This window comes from Chiloscyllium plagiosum, chromosome 25 (genome assembly GCF_004010195.1).
Source record: "Chiloscyllium plagiosum isolate BGI_BamShark_2017 chromosome 25, ASM401019v2, whole genome shotgun sequence".
NCBI classification, from domain to species: domain Eukaryota; kingdom Metazoa; phylum Chordata; class Chondrichthyes; order Orectolobiformes; family Hemiscylliidae; genus Chiloscyllium; species Chiloscyllium plagiosum.
In genome coordinates this window covers 15,346,708-15,364,671 of record NC_057734.1, presented here as the reverse complement: position 1 = coordinate 15,364,671, position 17,964 = coordinate 15,346,708, and the positions used below count along the sequence as shown (strand labels likewise).

At 40.3% G+C, this 17,964-nt stretch overlaps 1 protein-coding gene across 1 annotated transcript in view; it reads left to right on the top strand.

Annotated features, from left to right (window-relative positions):
* The window catches only part of LOC122562402, a 66,357-nt gene that overhangs the window by 14,424 nt on the left and 33,969 nt on the right, over positions 1 to 17,964 (top strand). The window contains exons 9-13 of the mRNA XM_043715259.1: positions 4,091 to 4,388; positions 6,528 to 6,703; positions 10,042 to 10,292; positions 11,722 to 11,854; positions 13,915 to 14,384. Coding sequence (XP_043571194.1) covers positions 4,091 to 4,388; positions 6,528 to 6,703; positions 10,042 to 10,292; positions 11,722 to 11,854; positions 13,915 to 14,384 — 1,328 coding nt within the window. The remainder of the gene's footprint in view (positions 1 to 4,090; positions 4,389 to 6,527; positions 6,704 to 10,041; positions 10,293 to 11,721; positions 11,855 to 13,914; positions 14,385 to 17,964) is intronic.

Genomic DNA, 17,964 nt, shown 5'->3' with positions numbered 1-17,964 from the left:
TATGGAATGAGCTGCCAGAGGATGTGGTGGAGGCTGGTACAATTGCAACATTTAAGAGGCATTTGGATGGGTATATGAATAGAAAGGGTTTGGAGGGATATGGCCCAGGTGCTGGCAGGTGGGACTAGATTAGGTTGGGATGTCTGGTCAGCATGGACAGATTGGACCGAAGGGTCGATTTCCATGTTGTATATCTCTCTGACTCTATATATCCAGGAAAATCTTAGCAAAAAGTGGATATTCTGCCTGAAGTAAAGACTCTGCAGTTTTTGATGGAGATCTGCTAAAGGGGAGTTTTACTTTGAAGTTAAGGAAGGGTCATTGGACCTGAAACGTTAACTCTGCTTTCTCTCCATAGATGCTGCCAGATCTGAGTTATTCCAGCAATTTCAATTCTGATTTTTTGCTTTCAGTCTGCTTTTAAATCATTACTTTCAGCTGTTCTTCAGCCAAAATTAAATTGTTGTAAAGCGTAAATCTGCTCCTCTAATCTGAAATAATTTGCATTTTTAAAGTGCCTTCATATGTCCAGTCTCCAGCAAGCATGACTTGGTTCCACGAAGAGTAGTTGGGGGTTGGGCCAAGTTAATATTGGCTCTTGGGATTTTGATTAAGCGTCTCCCTATATTGGCATGGTAGACAGGTTCCCTATCCTGTGAAGGGCAATGGGCAGCCTATCAAAGCTGAAAGGGAGAAATCGAGGACTGCAGATGCTGGAGATCAGAGTCAAAACGTGGAATGGTGGAAAGCTCGGCCGGTCAGGCAGCATCGGAGGAGCAGGAGAATTGACGTTTTGGGCATAGACCCTTCATCAGAAATGGCAGGGGAGGGGTTAAGTGCTGAGAGCTAAATAGGAGTTAGGGGGTAGAGCGGAGGGGAAGGTAGCTGGGAAGGCAACAGGTAAATGCAGGTGAGGTGTGATGGTGGTAGGGTGGTGTGAATAAGTGGCAAGGAAGATAAGCAGGTATCAAAGCTGAAACCTTAACCACAAGATTCAGTTTGAGAGGAACACCGTTTCAGTAAAAAGAGGATGAATCAGCATTGTAGTAGAAATCTATCAGGACTCCACTATGAGGATGTTAGTGAGTGCAGGGCAGATGTTTACCATTACATGGGAGGGTGGTTTTTTACGCTCACTGGTCATTCACAGGGACACAGAGGGGTCTATCGTCCTGTCTTTGTACTGTGCTGTCTACCGGTTGATGGGCTCCCATCTCTGTTAATATTTGAAGGTGGTGTTTGTGAGTGGTTTATACAGAGCTGTGGTTACATCAGTTTGTGTGAAAGCAGGAAGGAATTTATACAGAACTAACTGAGGAGACTGGGTGATTTCATTAAACAAAATTTGGAGTTGAGTGAATTCAACTTTTGAAGTGAGAAAGGCAGTACACACAATCTATGAATTTTTAAGGACTTAATGTTTTAACAAGCAACCTGGGGTCAAACTTATCAGAGCCTTTAACCTATTTTGTTTTTAACACAGCATGCTGAATAAATAGTGTTTACAATAAATGACTATTTACAATATTCTGAACTTTATATATGTTTCAGAATGAAGTTTTCTTTGACGTGGTTGAATTTTTCAATATTAGCTTTCCAGTTTTCTGTGATGTCCTACCTTCTCTTCAAATTGCAGGAACCCAATGTATGTGAGAGTTCCAAAGGGAAATCGTGGGGTCTCCAATGACTTCCTATTAAATGAATAGGATGAGGTGGGATTGTCAATATTTCCTGAGAATTCTGTGCATTTAAATGAAGTAGATGGTACAAATTGCCAGGAAAATCTGACTCTTTTTTTCTGGCCTAAAAAGCCTGCTTGGTTTTAAAGCCTCTACAGATTTCAATGTGTAGCTTCAAATCTATTTCTCTTAAATCATTGTTTTCAGCTTCCTTTCAAGACTGGGTAAATAACTAAAGAGCAAATCAGCATGGTGATGGCCTCTCAACAAAGTCTTAACAAATTTAGTTCTAGACTTTTTAATTTAATCAGAACTCCATGGCTTTGTGAGGGGCAGGTCGTGCCGCACTAACCTTGCTGAATTTTTTTTTTGAGGATGTGACAAAACATGTTGATGAAGGTAGAGCAGTGGATATGGTGTACATGGATTTTAGCAAGGTGTTTGATAAGGTTCCCCAAGGTAGGCTTATTCGGAAAGTAAGGTGGCATGGATACTGGGAAATCTGGTTGTCTGGATACAGTATTCAGCCTGGGAGCTCAGTGACCAGTGGTGTTATGCAGGGATCGGTTCAGGGACCTATGCTATTTGTGATTTTTTATAAATGATTTGGATGATTAAGTGAAATGGTGGGTTAGTAAGTTTTCTGATGACATTGAGGTTGGTGGGGTTGTGGATTGTGTGGAGGGCTGTCATCAGTTGGAATGGCACATTGACAGGATGCAGAGCTGGACTGAAAGGTGGTAGATGGAGTTCAACCTGGAAAGGTGTGAAGTGATTCACTTTGAAAGGTCGAATTTGAATGCAGAATATAGGGTTAAAAGCAGGATCCTTGGCAGTATGGAAAAACCAAGGGTTTGTGGAGTCCGTGTCCACCCAAAGTTGCCACCCAAGATGATAGGTTTGTTAGGAAGCCATATGATGTGTTGGCTTTCATGAGCAGGAGCTTGAGATTAAGAGCCGCGAGGTTATGCAGCAGCTCTGTAGAGTCTTGTTAGACCACACTTGGAATATTGTGTTCAGTTCTGATTGCCTCATACAGGAAAGATGTGGAAGCTTTAGAGAGGGTGCAGAGGAGATTTACCAGGATGCTGCCTGGAATGGAGGGCATATCTTATGAAGAAAGGTTGAGGGCCCTAGGGCTTTTCTCATTGGAGCAAAGAAGGCTGAGAGTTGACTTGATAGAGGTGTACAGGATGATGAGGGGTATAGATAGTGGATAGCCCCAAAGACTTTTTCCCATGGTGGAAATTTCTATCACTAGGAGGCATAATTTTAAGGTAATTGAAAGTTTATGGGGAGATGTCAGAGGTAGGTTCTTTACAGAGTGGATGCGTGGAATGCACTGCCAGCAGTTATAATAGAGTCAGATACATTAGGGACGTTTAAGTGACTCTTGGATAGGCTGATGGAAGATTGTACAATGATGGGTATGGAGGTTAGTCTGATCTTAGAGTAGGATAATAGGCCGGCAAAATATCGAGGGCTGAAGGGCCTGTACTGTACTGTTCTATGTTGTGTTCCATGGTGAGGATGTTAGCATGGTGAGTGGGAGAGGTTGTTTGTTGGTTGGTGTGGGTGGGGAAGGGGAGATGGGGTGTGGGTTGTGAGGGGAGAGTAGAGGTGTGTTTCATGCCTTTGTTGCATTCATGCACAGGATGTAGAGGGGGAGAGGACCCATAGTCCTGCATAGAGCACTGGGCCTGCTGTCAGTTGTTGGGCTCCCACCTCCAGGTAATTGAACTTTTCTCAGTCACATCAGGAAACTGGAAACTGCCAGGCACGTCCCACCAATCCCATAATAGCTCTGTTGACAAAGCCCTCAATGAGTCTAACTGTCTCATGGGAATGTTGCTTGGAAACTGGCACCCTGGCCGTTTTGAAACTGCCTCTGACCCTGATGTTTGGGCGGAGCTCAAAATTTCAACCAATCAAGTATTCATATTAACTCTGGTTGAACCAAAGGAGGAGAAACCAAATCGCACCAAAATGGTAGTAAGCGACTGGAACCTTATTCAAACCTGCTTACATTGAAAAAGGTCACCATGACCAGTATCAAGATGTCGAATTTCAAATCTGCTTCTGATGTACAACAACTTTGCCAAGAATTGACAAAGTATTGCTCTTGACAACAACACTCTTGTCAATTACAGATGTAAGTGTTAAAATTGTCGAGCTCTTGTGATGCTGCGACTTATCAAGTGATGGTGTCTTCATGAAAAGAGAAGAGGACAATAAACATCAAGGGAAATAGCAGCAAAAACTGTGCCAACATGAATTCTGTCCCAAGCACAATGGTACTTTTAGCCTGCAATGCCTCGATCACCTTTCAAGACTTTCCAGAATTCCGGAAATGGGTCAATTCACTAATCATTGGAATATTCGTAAATAATTGTCTAATTCTTTCTTCGCAGGGAGGGTCTTCAGGCAAAGGAACAGCTTTAAGGAATGGTTCGGATGCAGATCTTGTTGTCTTCCTCAGCTGTTTCCAGAGTTTCCAGGAGCAAAGAAATACAAGGCAGGAAATTCTACAAGAAATTCAGGACATTCTGGAGCGGTGTGCATCGAGCATTGCCTATGAAATCAGTGATGTCAGCATAAGTTTCACAAAGAACAGCAACATCCCTCCAAAGTCTTTGAGTTTTGAAGTAAAATCAAAGAAAAATTCGAGGAGTGTGAATTTTGATGTTTTGCCAGCCTTCGATGTATTAAGTAAGAATTTATGTCAGTGTTATTCTGAAGCTCAAGTTTAATTTTTAATTCTTCCATAAATGTTTACTCATCAAAGTTAGGAAGAAAATAATTTTTTTTATCCACATTGTTTCATCACAATTGTAAGGTAGAAAATTAAGATTGAAGAATGAGGAAAATAAAGCTCATGGTGTAGAATAATATATTGACATTGCTAAAAGATTGGCTAGCTAACAGGAAACAGCATAGATAAAAATGGGCTGTTTCCTGCATGGCAGGATGTAATGAGTGGCCTGTCACAGAATCAGTACTGTGGTTCAACATTTTAAAATTTATATAAATGACTTGGAGGGAGCAAAGATATAGTTGCTGCATGTGTTGATGATTCAAATATAAGAAAATTGTGTAGAGGACATATGGAGGTTACAAAGTGATGTCGATAGGTGAAGTCGACATGTCCTACATGTCACGGTGAGTGTAATTTAGGAAAATATGGAACCTGTTTTGGCAGGAAGCATTCTTAGTAAAAAGCAAAGTACTTAATGATGAGAGACTGCAAATGAGTGAAGGAAGTTCTTCTCACCTCAGTCCTAAATACCCTTGGACTGTGATCCCTGATTCTGGACTCCCTTGCTATTAGGAACATCCTGCATCTGCCCTGTTCCAAATTGTCAGAATTTCATAGATTTCTATAAAGTCACTCCCTCCTGCTTGTGAACTTATCGCATGTAATCCTTGCTGATTAACCTCTCCTCAAACGTCAATCCTGCTGTCCCAGGAAACAGACTGGTAAACCTTTGCTGCACTCGATATATAGCAAGAACATCCTTTTTCAGATAAGGAGCTGTGTGTAATATTCCAGGTGCAGTCTCACAAAGACATTGTATAATTGCACCTGCTTATACACTCTAATCCTCTCACTGAAGACCTATATACCAACTGTCTCTCTACCGCCTGCTGCACCTGCACGCTTAACATCCAGTAAATGGTGTGCAAGAATATTCAGGTCCTATAGCACATCCTTCTCAACTCCGTTTACAGCCATGGAGATGAATGTTCCACCTTCCTATTTTTGCTACCAAAGTGGATAAGTGTTGGGAGCTTTATTTATGGCAGGATGCAAATATGTTGGAAGCACTTAAGAGGTTGATTGTACTCATTCCTGGAGTAGGTTTGTCTGATAAGGAAAGATTGAACACGCTCGCCTTGTATCTGTTGGGGTTTTGAAGAATAATTGGGTGATTTGAACGAAACACAAAATTCTGAGTGATCTTGACAGAGTGAATATGCAAAAGATGCTTCCTCTTCTGCAAGAATATGAACTAGGATTCATTGTTTCAAAATGAGGGGTCACCCCTTAATACACACAAGGAGAATTTCATTTTTTTTCTCAAAGGTTTTAAGTCTTTGGATCTCTCTTCACCAAAGGCGGAAGTAGATTAAAGTCTTGATTTAAAAACCTGAATGAAAGTGATCTGGGATAGACCAGATTGCAGAGTAGTCAGGTCAGCCATGATCTTCTTGAACAGTAGAGCAAGCTTGAGAGGTTGTGTGGTCTACTTCTGACTTTTAATTGACCAGTCATATGACAGGTTTGGGTTATGCTGGCAAACTGAACTTAGATGTTTGAAGTCGTCATTGATTCTGTGTTTGGTCTTTCTAGTTTAAAGGAAAACTGACTGCAAACTTAGTAGATTGAATTAAATAAATTGCAGCCAAATCTAGAAGTGTTTGTGGCCTTAGACAGTGAGAAAGGAGGAGATAAATGCTGAGATGTTAGATTTTTGGAGAAATGTGCTGTTGAAAGAGGGTTGGTCAGTGGACTAGGGTGATGTTGATCCACTCAGGAAGTTTCAAGAAGGGAAAGAAAAACTGCTTTAGGTGATGGCATTGCATTGGAGGTGGCAAAATCTGGTAAAGATCATCCCTTTTAATACAAGGGCTGTAGGGTAGGACATGATGACCAGCAGACCTTTATTATGGTTCTGAAATGAGGAGATATGAGAAGTCTGAAATATAAAAGCAATTAAACAAAAATATCATTCTTTCTGTTTATAATAGATTACTTGACCTTGAGGAATGGAGTATATATACCCTGCTTATATCAGAAGACCACAAATTACACGCTTTCTGTTGCTCAAATGATTTGTTTTCTTACAGAGGGGTCATATGATGCAAATGAAGCCCATCTCAAGCTAATGGAATTTGTAAGTGAACATGGCGATCCGTGTGGGGAATTTTCTGCCTGTTTTACTGAGCTTCAGAGGAAATTTGTGAAACAACGTGATGAGAAACTTAAAGACTTGATTCGCCTGCTAAAATATTGGTACAACGAGGTGAGTGATTGGGGAATACAGTGTTATGACACGGGTTAAATCCTCCTGCTTAATTTAAAACCAGCAACACAGCAAAGATTTATCCCAAGCAGTAATCTGTAAAAAAAAAAAAACATTTCAGTGGCCAAGATCTATTTAAAGTAAAAATTAAAAACTTTATTTCTTAAGGTATAACAGAATAATTAACTAACCACTATTTACAATTTCTTCCTCTAATCTATCTTTTACCTTCCCTTCTATAATATTAGTCTGATAAAGCTCCCAATTAAGTTTTTAAAAACCACGCTACTTATCAGGCAGCTTTCATTCTTCTATTCGGATCTTCCTCTGTCATCTTTTCTTCTTCTTGGGAATTTCTGCATCACAGGTTACTGATCGAAAAGGTGCCTTTATAAAAGAGCTATTTTTACATGCTGGGCTTGTCAGTTCTCCTCCCCAACTGTTCAATTTTCCCTGGTCTTATACCCCAAAGCATCAAATTGTGTCATTTGGCTTTTAAGATTGTCAATATATCAAATTCAAACTGGGTTAGAGTTTGATATTTTTCGGAGTATAATTTAAATTGGCCGAATTTGAATTTGTTTTTATCTCCAAGGAACAAGCTACTAGGGTTGTTCGATCAAGTGGCACATTGTTGCCTTATTCTGATCACTTGATGCTGTGTCCAGTAGTTCTGCTTTTAACTCTGAGTATACCCACATCTTCATAACAACAGTAAATGCTTGAAAGATATGGGAGGATTGTAACACAAAAAAATGGTTTCCTCTGTATCTTGACCTCTGCCTGTAGTTATTCCATTGCCAAATGTAACTGATGAATCTGGGCTTCTTCCTTATTGAAAACCAGCAAACACTTGCCTAGAATGCTTGTTTGTATGGAGGGGGATTGGCAGAATCTTTGAAGGAGTGTCCATATGTGCGGTTTCTGTGGGAGCTCCACCAGCCTCTGCTAAAGGTACAATAAAAGACAAGGTTGGTGTCAGAAGCTGTATAAAAGAAGTACCCATGCTAGTAACAGCTGGAAATTGGCTTTATTCTAAGTTATTGGAATGACTTTAGACATTACAACACCTGTACACCCTTGGCTTAGGTTAAATACATCTCAGAATCCAGTCTTGATTCTCCAGTGTCTTAAAGAACAAATTCCCTGATGCCATGTTGTGTGGAGGAACTATATTCAAATTGGTTACAGTTCAGAGATGGCGGTCAGTCCTTTTAAACTGCATATATTAGAACATGGTCAAAACTCAAACAACACCAGATTATAGTCCAACAGGTTTATTTGAAATTACAAGCTTTCGGGGTTCTGCTCCTTTCTCAGACATATGTTAGGGAGATATAAGACACAGTATTTATAAGCAAAAAGGTAACAACTTTAAAACTAACTGCCCTTGTTGAATGTTTTAATCAGTTAAGAGTAGATTGCTGATTAAAATGCAAAATCCAGATTCCTTTCAAGTCTTTGGTAAACCTTTAATTATCTAGGGACAGTGTACAACAGATGATATCTCAGGTTAGACAGTGCACTTCACGTGTGAGGTTCTGCTTCGAATCTGTCTGTTTTAAGCTGAGATCCGGTTGTATATTTTTTTTTTCTCTGGCAAATAGTCTTGAATGAAATAACTCCCCTCAGCGTGTGGGTGAGAGTGAGTGTCCATGTGTGTGAGAGAGCGTGTGTACGTGTGAGAGTTAATCAGTCTACCTCCTAACTGACTAAACCATTCAACAAGGGCAGCTAGTTTTAAAGTTGTTAACTTTTTGCTTTTAAATACTGTCTTGTACTTCTCTATCATGTCATGCCTGAGGAAGGAGCAGAACCCTGAAAGCTTGCAATTTCAAATAAACCGGTTGGACTATAACCTGATGATTGATTTTTGTCCTTGTCCTCCCAAGTTCAACTCTGGCATTTCCACATCATACTTGAACATGGTTTTATATTTTAATTGATGACTTGAAGTTTCATCCTTGAATCTTTCGCACTCCCTTGTGCCTTAGAGTGACCATCTCAATTTACTTGAACTTGCAAATGGCAAACTTTGATCAATCTTCTCAATAGCAAAGGCTGCATCGAATTGTCCAAAATACATTTTTTTTCGTAAGTTAGTTCATTATTGAGCTGAGTAATGAGGTGAAAATTGGAACTTGGTGCTCATATGCCGAATGGGAAATGGAGGCAAAAATGATCAATTTCCCCCAACAATGCACAATATAAAATAGATGCCATAGTGGGCATGGACAATTTGCAGGTATGTCATAGAGCTGTTCACAACACTATTCTGTCACTTGAATATGATAATGAGGGACTTAATACGTGTTTACATCTTTTAAGCACTTGTTTGGCATTGAGCGTTCCCTTAAGAACTTTTGCTTCTACACGCAGCTTCTCCATATGACTGACTTCAAACAGAGGTAGGGACTCCTCCATGTGTTGCAATATGTTCCACGCCCTTATTGCTGTGTGAAATTGCATTTCAACTTCAAAATACCTGTTCATGGGACAAACAATGGAAAATTTTGAAGTTCTGAATGGTCTTATGTATCTAATTCTAAGTGCTTGCTTTCTGGTTAACCTTGACATGGACAGTTTGTCTCCTCAGATTTACATTTATGGGGAAATACTGAACAGAGATCGTGTGTCAGCCAATGCAAGGGAAAGGAGGACAATATGAGCAGATCTTGTGAACTTCTTAGTGGATGTTGACATTACAGCATTGGTCTGAGTCAAGTATAGTCAGGCCTGGCAGGAAATTTTCAATGCAGATAGGAAGTGCTGGAGAAACTCAGCAGGTCCAACAACATGTTTGGAGCAAAAAACGGTTCAAGTTTTTCTTCAATATGACATTTTCAGAACTGAAAAGGATTGGAAAATGGTGTTTTTTATGCTGGAACAGAGAGGGGAGGAGGAGAAAGTGGAACAGATAGTGAGGGTGCCCAGAGCAAAAGGCTAATGGTGATGATGGAGAGATTGCCAGAGATTAAAAATATGACTTGGAGGTGCCAATACTGGACTGGGGGATAAAATTAAAAATCGCACAACACCAGGTTATAGTCCAACAGGTTTATTTGGAAGCACTCGCTTTTGGACTGCTGCTCCTTCAGGTCGTTGTCAACAGGGATTAAAAACAATTATAACTGAAGGCATGAAAAGGTGAAAATGTGTCCACCCTGCTGAGAGCAAAGACAACAAAACACAAACAAGATATGTCCGTGGGAGGGGATGTAAGAATAATGGAGGCCACGTCAGGAATGTTAAGGTTCTCAGACAGAAACAGAAATACAAGATGGGAGTTGGCATGAATAATCTTAATGCCATGTTGTGTCTGTACATTAACCATTCAGTATGTCAAGCCACGGAAATCTGAGCTGGCTCCTGGTCAACGTCTGCCTGCTAAGTATGCGGTGGAGCTGCTGACTATCTATGCCTGGGAGCAAGGCAACGGGACTGAGAGATTTGTCACTGCTGAAGGTTTTCGGACAGTCCTTGAGCTGATCTGCAACTATCAAAATCTGCGTATTTACTGGACCAACTACTACAATGTCGACAATCAAGTCATTGCAGACTTTCTATGTAAGAAACTCTGTGGCCCCAGGTAAAAGCTTCAAATATCTTTCAACCTAACCACTGAGAACTGTTCCAATTCTTTAAGAAACGCCCAAGAAAAGAAGCTGATTTTAGGTCACTTTAGCGACCAAATTCACTTGACCTTTGATATCAGTCCTTTGGCATCTTTACGTATCAAGTAAGTGATGTGCTCTACACATTACTTGAACACAATGGGTGAAGTAGGCAGTAGTAACCCATACACAGGTTCTGTTGTGTAAATGTGCCTATGAGCCCTCACGTTGGATTACAGTCTCATAAGCACATCATCATTCTCGTTCCCTTAAAACCCAATAACAACTCTGCTCTAGTCCCTTCCCAAACTAATCTCTTATAGTTTTAAAATATTTACCATTGCTAATAAATTTCAAAATCACTTCATTTGTTTGCTGTACTTTGTGTCTGTTACACCCTCCACCTATTGTTCCAACTCCTGTCCTCAACCTCATGTGTACTGTCCTTTCTTTTAGTAACCATTAACACTAAAGCTTTAAGTTACGAAAATAAAACAAAAAACTGCTGATAATGGAGATCTAAAACCAAAGCAAAAGTAGAAAGTGCTGCAGAAATAAAGCAGGTCTGGCATCACCTGTGGATAGAAAAGGATTAATGTTTTTGTGACCCTTCAGAACTTTACATCACGTTGGTGCCATATCATGGAGCTCTCCATAAACATCGTCACTCCTTTTAATCCCATTTTCAATAGTCTCCTGGAAACCACTGTTCATAGCCCCCACATTATATTACTGGTCAGTGTCAACCCCTCCCATGAGCATCGTGGGTACTTAAAACATTCAAAATGTTAGAACAGTATCAACTAATATAATTACACATTACAAAGACTATATTATCTATCCAGAAAGATCTTTCTCTTGGTTCGTATCGGGCACCAGAGAATGAAACCATGTCATGGCCCAAATAATGTCCCTGATAAAGGTGAGGTTGGATTCAAAGCAATCTGGCAAGAGATTTCAGAGCATATACTAAGTGAGAAGAAATGTGCTAGTTTTCTCATGAGTGAAGTAGGGCAGGAGGAAGATAATTTTTTTTGAGTGAACTGCTAAATGAATTCGTAGATCACAGTCCCCAGCTGTGTCCACCAGGTAAATTTTGTTTTGAGATAATTCAAGCCAAGTGTGTGCCTGAGTTACGACACTCATTTCCTGCTGTGAATATTTCCTCAATATTACGCATAATTTGAAAGTCCTTGAAATACCTGGGGAGGTTAACTACGATCTATTGGCAGAGGAACACACATTTTCCTGCATGTTATGGCGAATCATAGCTCATGGGGCATTACTACGTCATCACAAATTGCTAGATCCTTTCTACACAAAGCGATTACCATTACACATGTTACTTTGCAATGTAACTCAGGCCTGTGGTTCATTACTATTGGGTGTGGTTTTATTTTGCAGACCAATAATTCTTGACCCAGCCGATCCAACTAATAATGTGGCTTCATCTGCTGGATGGCATGTGATGGTCAAGGAGGCCGTGAAATGGCTGCATTCTCAATGTGCCTATGGAATCCAAGCATCTGAGGGCCAGGTAGATAGTTTTAGGAAGTTATTCATGCCGGTCACTGTTTGGCTTGAAAGTTCGGTAGATTGGGTTGCTAAATTTGAGTTCCTGCTCTCTTGACTTCATTCAAGCAATATGAAATAAATAATAAAGTCTTTTACATGCATATCAATGAAAATAATGGAATAATGGAAATAAGGTCAATTAGGGTTCAACAGAATAATGTACAAGATAACTACATAGAGATGTCAAAAACACTAAATCATTAGTTTGTTTTGCTGTGCACCATGATAGACCTAGTAGACATGACATTGAATGATAGGCAATCAAGTAAGTGCAGTTGAGATAAAAAAAGATTTGTATTAAATTGAAAAAAGACTCTGTCTAGGTTCAGATGGTTTGCATCCATAGAGATAAAACAATCGAGGAACAAGTTGGCAATACTCTTCTCCTAATGATTTGAGAAAAAAATGTTTATTATGAGAGGATTGGCAGAAAGATAACACAATTCTTGTCTTTGAAATGGAATAGAATAGGTCCACAGAATTACAGACCAGTCAGATTAACATCAGTGACAGGCGAAATAATGGAATTCCCACAAAAGGAGAGATGAGTAGAAGATCCAGAAGTGAGATATAAAAAAAAGAACCGTTAAATGTATTTCAAAGAGGAAATTTTACATGACCAACTGTATTCAGTTTTGGAGCAGATAGTAGAGAGAAAAGATGGTGATAATGCAGTAAGCTTATCCAGATTTGTAAAAGGTCTTTGGCAAGGTGCCCATAATAGACCAGGATTTAAGGTTAACAATTATGGAGCTGAGGTAAATTGGTGAATGGATTGTGAGCTGGCTTCAAGCCAGAAAACATATCCTGGATGTTTTGCAGAGTTAGAGAACGTGGCAAGTCGTGCTTCAGACGACAGTGACGGACCTTTTGCTGTTCATAATTTATATGAACAATTTGTGTTGAGAGTGTGTTTCTGGGAAAGCACAGCAGGTCAGGTAGCATCTGCCTGACCTCCTGTGCTTTCCCAGCAACACACTCTCGACTCTGATCTCCAGCATCTGCAGTTCTCACTTTCTCCTCTTCCATGAACAATTTGTGTATGACACCAAATTGGGGAGTATAGTCAATACTGAGGGGCACTGTAGTAAATTACAGGATGATTTAATAAATTTGACAAATAAACAAATCATTGACTAGCAGAAATCAACACTGATAAACATGAAGCTGTACATTTTGGTAGGGATAATAGGGATGTCATTTATTACCTTTAATGTGAATGTTAGGATGGGGTAGAGGAGCAGAGATGTCTTGGATTGTAATTACGTCAATCACCAGAGATGGCTCCACAGATTATCAATAGTAGCTAGAAAGCAAACCAAGGATTTATTCCTGGAGCCATGGAGTCAAAGAATGGACACGTTATGAAGGATGTGGAGGACAGGTGTAGAAAATATCAACAAGGATAATGCCAAAACTATATTTGTATACATTTCAGGAAAGGATTGGTAAGAAAAAAAAAAGAGCAGTGGTGGAGTGGACTCGATGGGCCAAATGGTCTACTTCTACTCCTATGTCTTATGGTCTTATGCAATAGTGGTTATTAAAATAATGACAGGTTTTAATTGAGTGAACTCAAAGCCAATGTTACCTCTTGTGAGGAAGAGCATAACTGGATGAGAATGTGGAACTCCCTGCCATGGGGGATGGTTGAAGCAAATGGTATAGATACATTTGAAGGGAAGCTAGTGAGGTATTGGATGGAGAAGGGAATAGATGGTCAATATGATAGATGCAAAAATCAGCTGGGGTTTCCACTAACCATATGCGTTGAGTGTGGGACATCCAGATAAGTACAAGATCAGATTTGGTGAAATAGTTGAACAAAACTTCTGTCTTTGCTGGTGCAAAAATGCTGGACACAAATGTGAGAACCTGGTTCTAGGTATCACAACAAGAATCAGGAGAGCTGGGGAGTAAAATTGAAAAATATAATTATTGTTGTATTTGTATTAAAACAAAACGCAGCCACTTGTCTTTCCAGCCCCAAAATCAAATTTCTTTTTTTTTAAACTGTTTTAGCCAATGGCACAGTTTGAAATCACTGTGATTAGCCTGAATGATGACTCATTATCCCTGATGGCCAACATTGACACCAACATCTTAGTGATCAAGAATCAAATCCAGAAAAACTGGGGCTTTCCAGTTCACCAACAACGCCTGATGTTCAATGAAACTATTCTGAATGATAGCACAACCTTATTGGATTCTGGAATATTTTTTGATGCAAAGCTCCACCTACTTGTGACAAACTCAATGGAGATATTTGTAAGGCATCCAAATGGACGTAACCTGGAAATTAATGTGTCCCCGACTGACAAGGTTTTGAGCCTGAAGAATAAGATCCAAACTCTGGAGCGCATTTCTCCAAGCCAATATTACCTGACCTTTCAGTCACGAACACTAGAAGATAGCCACAAGCTGGAACACTACGGCATTGATCAACATTGTACCATTGACATCAACTTGCGTCTCCGTGGGGGCAAGACATCTTGAAAGTCAACTGCAATGCTAAATAGTTTAGCACATGTTTTAATGAGAAAAGTTATCAACTGAATTTAATTAGAACATGTAAATATATAGATTATCTATTCATCCTTTTTCACTGATTTACATTTGTATGAAAATATGAAAATTTAAATGAAATTTATGTTGAGAATGAGATGAGACTTCAAGTAATGTTAAAAATGGGATGACCCTCTGCATTTTGAAACATGTTCAACTTTAATTCAACTGTAGGGAATGATACTTTGGCTGGAATATGTTTAATCTCCAATAATAAATACAACCTCCTGCCCCTTTTATTTTTATTTGAATGAATGTGATTCCTCCACCACTGGTGGTCAGTTGATGTGACCAATCACTGCCTGAGGCTTTTGGGATCAGCCTTTAGATTGGAAATAATTTGCTGCTCTTGTCTGCTCTGCATAGCACATTGGAGATGGCAACAAGTCGCCTTCCTCTCAAAATTAAAGAAATAACACTCATTTGCATTTACTTTATTTTTTTGTATTGCACAAATTCTGTTGCCAACTGCAGCAATAATTAATAAAGCTCTTTATAATTACAGTAGTTTATTTGATTTTGTACCTTAGTTTATGTATTTATTTACTATTTGGAATGTTTTACTTTTATTTAAATGGTAAGGTAGGAATGTTTATTTGCTAAGTACGTATTATGTTTTGCAGTAGTCATAGTATCAGATTTTATACAATTGAAGGAAAGCTATTCAGATCATCATTTTGAATCTGGAAATATGAATAAGTTATCCTGTTTTACAAATTTCAACATCCTTTTTGAAGTTACTATTGAATCTACTTATAATATCACGAGTGAATATCTAATGTTAGCAGTAAAGATCTGTGATAATTTTGAGTCTGTGAATTAGTCCATTAACCCATTCAAGTGTAAGATTTATTTGTAAAATATGATGGATTGTATTCCTAGTCCCTTTCTGGACAATTCCAGATTAGGATTACCTCTTGGGTGCTGCCTCTCAATGTTTGTCTACACTGCCTGTTTCGACTCCACAAAATAAATGCTGTGGTCCATTTCAGGCCAGTGCCTTGAGCAAATGGCTTGTTTAAAATTTAAAGGTTGGCAATTAACTTCAGTCCTCATCAGTTGGCAAGTGGACTCCAGGTAATCCGCACTATCCAGTCATACTCTACGCGTGTTGTTTTCACTTTATTTTAGTATTCTTGCAAATGGTGTTTATGAATGTAAGACAAAAGCTTCATCAAAGTGTATTTTGTCAGCAACATTTCAATTCTATACTGCCACAAAAGTAACATTCTAAAGATAAAGTGGCCGTACAAGACTGATCCATTTCTCTCCCAACACAATGGGGGAGTAATGTGAGTATTATGGTTACCTGGATTGACTTTTTAAATAGATCATAAAAATATCATGGGCATTATTAGAGTCCTGGAACTATTGCTGAGTAACTAATCCTGCCACCAACAACAATACAGATTCTTAAGATTACAATGCAGAAGAGACAAAATAAATTCTAAAACACTGGCAACATTTTTAACAAAAGTTGATTATTCCATTAAAGCTGGAATGTTTCAAGTTCACCAGCAATGCCAGAACTCAGATTTATTTTTTCAATTCAATACAATACAGCACAGGAACAGGCGTTTTGTCCACCAAGCCTGCACTGCTTCCTCATCCTTATTTAGATCTGCGACTTATTACCCATGTGTGCTTTTTATCCTTACATTCACCAGTCTATCAAGATATGCCTTAAATGTTGCTGACGTGCCTACTTCCACCACCACCTCTGACAGTGTGTTAAATGCACCCAATGTCTGAGTGAATCATTTTCCCTGCATTTCTCCCCTAGATAAGTTCTAGGTGGAATCTTGAAAAGTTCAACCTCCTCATGGAAACAGACCTACTAACTGACTTAAATTCCCATGCGTAAGAGTGTATCGGTTGGAATCAAATGGTGTTATTTGGAACACTTGTGATTGTAGCTGATCATGGTCCAGATGCCAAGTGTTCAAAACCCATCACAGCATGTTAAACTTGTATGTGTAGGCAATAAAGAGATCTCCTCACATCTTCCTACAGATCGCAGCTTCCTACAGATTGTATAAACAATCCATACTGTGTCTAATTGTGTCTGTCAGCTGTTTGAAAGAGGTCTCTAATTAGTCAAACCCTGACCCCTGAAAATTTCTCTTTTCAGGTATTTATTTTGTATTCTTTTGAAGATTGCTATTGAATCTACTTGCTCAATACAACAATAGGTTAACTATTGAATGTGTTGTAAAGTTTTTTTTCACAACAATGAGCCCATCACTTTAATTCAAGTGAGTTTTCCTCTTTATGATCGTTTGGATAAGGAAAATGTGAGGAGATCTTTTATTCAGCAAGGTCCTGGACCTCTCTGCCTCTGACTCTGAGGAGTTATGATCTAGGACAGGGTGGATCCTGAGGGCCTGAGGCAGTTGTGCTCGGGCATAGGAAGGGCTTGGGATTTCTGGCCCTGGCCCTGGTAGATGCTGAGACCATCTGTGATTTCAAAAGGAAATTGGACAGGTACTTGAGGGAAATAGGCATTCAGGGATACAAGGACAAAATGGGATTTGAGTGGGCCATCCTCTAGAGAGAAAGTGAGGTCTGCAGATGCTGGAGATCAGAGATGGAAATGTGTTGCTGGAAAAGCGCAGCAGGTCAGGCAGCATCTAGGGAACAGGAGAATCGACGTTTCGGGCATTAGCCCTTCTTCAGGAATGAGGAAAGTTGGTCCAGCAGGCTAAGATAAAAGATAGGGAGGAGGGACTTGGGGGAGGGGCGTCGGAAATGTGATAGGTGGAAAGAGGTCAAGGTGAGGGTGATAGGACAGGCGGGGGCGGGGGCGGAGAGGTCGGGATGAAGATTGCAGGTTAGGAAATGGACCCACCACCAAGGAACTAACCTCCATGTACAGCGCATCATCCGCCTCCATTTCCGCCACCTCCAAACGGACCCCACCACCAAGGATATATTTCCCTCCCCTCCCCTACCAGCACCCCGTAAAGACCACTCCCTCCGTGACTCCCTCGTCAGACCCACACCCCCCACCAACCCAACCTCCACTCCCGGCACCCTCCCCTGCAACCGCAGGAGGTGCAAGACTCGCGCCCACCCCTCCCCCCTCACCTCCCTCCAAGGCCCCAAAGCACACTTCCATATCCGCCACAGATTCACCCGCACCTCCAAACACATCATCTATTGCATCCTCTGCACACGATGATGCCTCCTCTATATTGGGGAGACAGGCCGGCTACCTCCGGAGCGTTTCAGATAACACCTCTGGGACACCCGGACCAACCAACCCAACCACCCTGTAGCTCAACATTTCAATTCCCCCTACCACTCCACCAAGGATATGCAGGTCTTTGGACACCTCTATCGCCAGACCACAACAAAACGACGGTTGGAGGAAGAACACCTCATCTTCCGGCTAGGAACCCTCCAACCACAAGGGATGAACTCGGATTTCACCAGTTTCCTCATTTCCCCTCCCCCCAGCCTGTCTCAGTCAAATCCATCAAATCCAGCACCGCCTTCCTAACCTGC